This window comes from Microtus ochrogaster, unplaced genomic scaffold (assembly GCF_000317375.1).
Source record: "Microtus ochrogaster isolate Prairie Vole_2 unplaced genomic scaffold, MicOch1.0 UNK109, whole genome shotgun sequence".
In the NCBI taxonomy this organism is placed as follows: Eukaryota; Metazoa; Chordata; class Mammalia; order Rodentia; family Cricetidae; genus Microtus; species Microtus ochrogaster.
This window is the reverse complement of record NW_004949207.1, coordinates 382,634-388,102: the sequence shown is the minus strand read 5'-3', so window position 1 is coordinate 388,102 and position 5,469 is coordinate 382,634. Positions and strand designations below refer to the sequence as shown.

General features: G+C 53.2%; 2 protein-coding genes across 2 annotated transcripts in view; both read left to right on the top strand.

The window, feature by feature from the left end:
* Positions 1–1,561, top strand: part of Fbxo24 (F-box protein 24) — a 10,491-nt gene extending 8,930 nt beyond the window's left edge. The window contains exons 9-10 of the mRNA XM_005371446.2: positions 466–636; positions 1,199–1,561. Of these exons, the coding sequence (XP_005371503.1) occupies positions 466–636; positions 1,199–1,561 (534 nt within the window). The remainder of the gene's footprint in view (positions 1–465; positions 637–1,198) is intronic.
* Positions 1,562–3,398: 1,837 nt separating this feature from the next.
* Positions 3,399–5,469, top strand: part of Pcolce (procollagen C-endopeptidase enhancer) — a 6,492-nt gene continuing 4,421 nt past the window's right edge. The window contains exons 1-2 of the mRNA XM_005371444.1: positions 3,399–3,557; positions 4,317–4,425. Coding sequence (XP_005371501.1) covers positions 3,466–3,557; positions 4,317–4,425 — 201 coding nt within the window. The 5' untranslated portion in view covers positions 3,399–3,465. The remainder of the gene's footprint in view (positions 3,558–4,316; positions 4,426–5,469) is intronic.

Below are 5,469 nucleotides of genomic sequence, written 5' to 3'. Positions count from 1 at the left end.
GTAGACCAGGCTGGTCTCGAACTCACAGAGATCCACCTGCCTCTGCCTCCCGAGTGCTGGGATTAAAGGCGTGCGCCACCACCGCCCGGCTACTTGTTGGCTTTTTGTAATTAAAGATTTTTTTTTACTGTGTGTGATTGCACGTGCAAGAATGCACATGTGTGTCCATACAAACATGTGTGCAGGTACCCGGGAAAGCCAGAAGAGGGCATCAGGTCTTGTCCTTAAGGAAGAGCATATTTCATGAGGAGCAAGACACAAAGTTTTTACCAAGGACCAGAACCCATGTAGTCAGTCTTTGGGGGCTCTGTGGGCACAGGAAGGAAGGGGGACCGAAAGCTGCCAGTTTGTAGAGCAGGAACAGGACCCTCTTTTCTTCCAACTCCCAAAACAGCAGTCTGCCCCAAGCCTCTAGTCAACTTTCCTACCTTAAAGCCCCTGGCCATGTTGTCTGTCTGTCCTCAGGTTCATTATCTACGCCGTCCCACCGCCCTGTGGTGTGGCCTCAACCATTCCTTGGTGCTGAGTCAGACCTCGAATTTCAGCAAGGAGCTGCTGGGGTGCGGCTGTGGGGCCGGAGGCCGCCTTCCTGGCTGGCCTAAGGGGAGTGCCTCCTTCGTCAAGCTGCACATCAAGGTCAGAGCGGAGTCCAGCAGAGCAAATGGTCAGGGAGGGCACAGCAATAGAGCCAGGTGGCCCTCAGGACCGTAGCCAGGACTTACCTGCCTTCTCTCAAAAAGTCTTTAAAATTGGTCGGGGAGGGGCTGTGCCACAGTGCACCTGTGGAGGTCAGAGGACAGCTGGTGAAAGGCAGGTCTCTCCTTCCTCGACATTGGTCACCAAGCTTGGCAGCAAAGGAAGCCATCTCACTAGATTCCTTTTTAAGGCCTGGCTTAAACTCTAGACTTTCCTGGCTCTCCAGTGTCACCATGCCCAACTTATACCTGGGACCCCTCAAGGGACCCATTGGTTCCATTTCCCCTGTACCATGAAATCTCCCTTTCTTGAGCTCCCTGCTCTCTCCTTTGCTGTCTCTGCTGGTTTCACCCAAGTTCACATGGTCCTGGAACATAGCGAGCTCACTTGCTGGTTCAGGGCCTGTCTGAGAGGGATCAACACAGCATCAGGCTTAGCCAGCTTCCTGGAAGGCCCTGGCAGGGGTAAGCCTGCCTCAGCCCCACCCCTTCTCTCCTCTAAGGTCCCCTTGTGTGCCTGCTCCCTCTGCTCCACCAGAGAGTGCCTCTATATGCTGTCCAGCCACGACATCGAACACTGTCCAGTCTATCGAGACCTGCCAGCCAGCAGGGTAGGGGGAAGCCCTGAACCTAGCCAGGGGACTGGAGCCTTCCAAGACCCCAGGGGGACAGCCCAGGCCTGTGAGGAGTACCTCAGCCAGATCCACAGTTGCCTCACGCTGCAGGACCGAATGGCGAAGATGAAAGAGATTGTGGGTTGGATGCCTTTGATGGCCGCTCAGAAAGATTTCTTCTGGGAGGCACTGGACATGCTGCAGAGGGCTGCTACTGGGAGTAGCCCAGGCACCTCAAACCCTGAGAGCTGACCCCCTCCTCCTAGCCTGTATTCCTGAAGGAAATCAGGCACTGGGCTAGGGGCTGAGGAGACATGGAGTGGCAAACAACATTGTGTATACACTGGGGTGGGGGGTGGGGTGGGGGCGAGTTATGGAGAGCAGTGCTGGACATGCCAGGGTAGCGTAGGGTGGTAGGGTAGGGAAATATTTTTTAAATATTTAGGGGGCTGCCCAGGAGGAGCCCCCAACCTGACTATCATGGACAAGAAATTTGATGGACAATAGAATAAAAGGCTAAAGGAAGGCCTCTTTTGAAACCCTGGGGCCTTGTGGGAGACAAGGGATGGAGGGGGCCCTGGCCAGTGAGGGAGGAAAGACAGAAGGAGCCCAACTTGTTGGTTTACTGAGAGGTGTCAGCACCCCAGCTCACTCCAGAAAGTTTACTGTCCTGTGGGATAACCCAGTCAACAAACCTTGCTTTCCCAGTGTGGAGCCTGCGCTGGGTCTGGAACCTTAACTGGAGTCTGCTCACTTTGTGTGTGACAGAGTCTCACTGTGTGGCCCAGGCTGACCTCTTTAATCATCCCGACTCCAGCTGCAGAGTGCTGGGATTACAGATGTGCTGTCAGCATGCCTGGATTAGCCCAGCAGTCCAGTCTTTACCTCTACTTCTGGAAGGGCCATGCCCTAGCCCCGAGTCCCGTGAAGTCAGCTCCTGTTCTCTCCTCTTCCCGTTGGTTTCCAGTGTGGGGCAATATCATACAGGCCACACATTTCTGCATTGTATTGGCAGACGGGCTCTCAAACCACAGTCGCACCTGAGGTCACAATAGCACGTACAGACTGGCTGGCTCCTGGGTCAGGATAGCTAATGTGGTTCTGCTCCCTTCTTTGTAATTATGGGGATCGCTGGGAAGAGGTGTTAATCCAAGCTGGTGACTTTAGTCCTGCTACTAATGATGCTAATGAATGCTAGTGAACTTCCCCCTCCGTTTACCTGTGGAGATAAAAGCTGTTTTGAGAATAAACACGGGTGATCTTCAGGATTTGGATGGACCCTGAGACTCCCTTCAGATACTGCTGTGTGAACTGTGTCTCAATTATTCCCGCACCTCCATACCAGTCCAGAGAGATAATTTATGTTGGGGTTGGACCTCGACATTCCAAGCCCAGTCTTTCCTGTCCGTTCCCTTACTTTCTGCTCCTTCCCCTCTTTGCTCAGGGAAAGGGATACTCCATGCCTCCCAAAACCCTTCTCCAGTACCTTAAAATAGTTGGAAGAGAAAATAAGGAGTCAGAACTTTCCTTCCTTGGCCTGTAATATTCGCCCAGTGTTAAAGGGAAAGTCATAAGCAGGTGCAGAAGAGCCTAGCTAAAGGGTGCAGGCCTGTAATCCCAGCACTTGGGAAGCTGAGGCAGGAGGATTGAAAGTTCTGGCTAGCCAGGACTTCATGGCAAGATGGTCTTAAGCAATAACAACCACCATCCAGTGGGACGGTGAATGGCCAAGAGACTCCAGAAGGACATCCTCTCTGGATGCTCAGAAAGCAACAGGTGAAGCGGTCCAGTCTGCCTGAAAGTCTCCAGGAAAGACCAGGTTCTCAGGCACAGGACAGAGTGGAGTTGCAGATGACATCATTTGATGGAGATGATGTTCTATCTTCCCCTTGTTGCTCCCAGCATCCCTTAGTTCATCAATACATGTCCAAGACCTAAAGAGGCCCCTGCAGGGACTCACCACTGTCCCAGCTGTCTCCCTGTCCCGCCTCCCCTGCCGCCCGCCCAGTTGGCCAGTCCCCACGCCCACACGCCCAGGGCTGCCTCATCTGGTACTGATTATCCTGCTGGTGCTGCTGCTGCTGCTGCTGGTGTTGGTGCTGCTGCTGGTGCTGCTGCTGAACTCAGCTGCTGCTTCCAGTACTTCCCCCTACACAATGCTGCCTGCTGCCCTCACCTCCTTCCTGGGGCCATTCCTTGTGGCCTGGGTACTGCCCCTTGCCCGAGGTCAGACCCCCAACTACACCAGGTAGGTTTCATGTCTTTCAGATGGCTTCTAGAGGGAGCTGCAGAATGCTTGTGACTTCCTGGGAGGGCTGCGCCTGTGGGTCTTGGGAGCTCTTCTGCCAGCAACCCCTTCGCATCTCATCTTCCTCTAAGATTCCTGGTCTCCCTGTCTGCTGCAAAGCCATGCTGGTCTGCAGATTGCCACCATTCCCAGTCCTTCGATACCGTCCTCCTACCCTAAATCTCCCTTTCTACCCAGAGCCATGCCTCTCCATGGAGTTTGAACCCAGAAAGCCAAGACCTTGAACTTCTTTTAGCTGACATTCAGGAAATGAGACTGGGGGAAGGGCAGCAAGCAGAAAGTCAGATACTGGTCCTTAGCTGGAACCGGAGCAGGGTGAAGGTGGGAGCCCCTAACTGTATGTCCACTGGTGCTCCCCTCATCTCTCTGCCCCCCCTCCCCATGGCCTCCTGGCTGGTCACATCTGGAAGTAGTTAGGCGAGGCTCCTGTCCTTGACTGCCAGGCAGGGCAAGGAGGGGGTTGAGAAAGCGAGGGGGGGGGGACTGAGGAGGATTCCGGGAATTCCTGTCGGCGTGGGGGTGGAGCCTCTAGGGGCTGGAGAGATGGCCCCGTTGTCTAGCCCCACTTCCCCTGGTCCTTGGACAGGATTCCCTGTCCCACAGGATGGGGCCTCTCCGGCACCATCCTCCTGTATTGCCTGGGGCTTCATAGTCTCGTGAATTGTTCTCTAGTGGTTCTCCCTGTCTTCTGTCCTCCAGACCTGTGTTCCTGTGTGGAGGGGATGTGACGGGAGAGTCGGGTTACGTGGCAAGTGAGGGTTTCCCCAACCTCTACCCCCCAAACAAGAAGTGCATCTGGACAATAACGGTGAGAAGGTCCCTCTGGCCATCACTGCCTTTCATCATTCTCCCTGCACAACCCTGACAGCTCAGGGTACCCTCCCCACCGCCAGGCATCAGGTCCGGGAAACCCTTTGGTCACATGGGTGTCAGGCTCCACAGTAACAAGCTCTGACATATCCTGACCTTCCCACCCTTTTGTCCTCCCCCACTACCGGAAATGGAACCCTCGGATTTCAGCACGTTAGGTCAGGGCTTTACCAATAAGGTACATCCCAGCCACTGATTCATTTAGCTTTTTTTTTCTTCCAAAATAGATTGTTCCACTAATTTAATCACATAATTTTTTTAATTTATTTTTTTATTATATACACTTGCCAAGAGATGGTGCCAGATCTCATTACAGATGGTTGTGAGCCACCATGTGGTTGCTGGGAACTGGACTCAGGACCTCTGGAAGAGCAGCCAGTGCTCTTAACCTCTGAGCCATCTCTCCAGCCCTCATTTAGGTTTTTTGTTTGTTTTTCTCTTTGTGTGTGTGTTGTGCGTGCGTGTGCACACTCATGCATGTGTACAGAGGTAAGAGTGGTATGTTGGGTGTTCCAGAGCTCCACCGCTCTCCGCCTTGTTTCCCTGAGACAGTCTCTAAATCTAGAGCTAGTCTGAAGGTCAGCAAGCCCCAGTGGCCCGGCTGTCTCTGCCCCCCACAGGGCTAGGGTCCCAGGCCTAGTGTGGAGCCTTTTAAATGTGGCTTTTTATATGGGTTCTGGGGATTCGAACTTGAGCAAACACTTTTACCCACTGAGCTATCTCCCTAAACCCCTTCACCTTTTATTTCTGAGACAGGGTTTTTGTAAATTATGGGCCTTGCATTTATGATCCCCCTGCCTTGGCTTCCCAAATAGCTGGAATCATGGACATGCACTCATGGTGCTGAACCTTAATTCCTTGTTTTTGGAGTCAGGGTCTCATTGTGTAGTGTAGGCTGACCCTTAAACTTTGAGGCAGTCCTCTGATTCAGCACGGTGAATCCTGGGATTACAAGTGTGGGCTGCCAAACTAGATTTTGTTT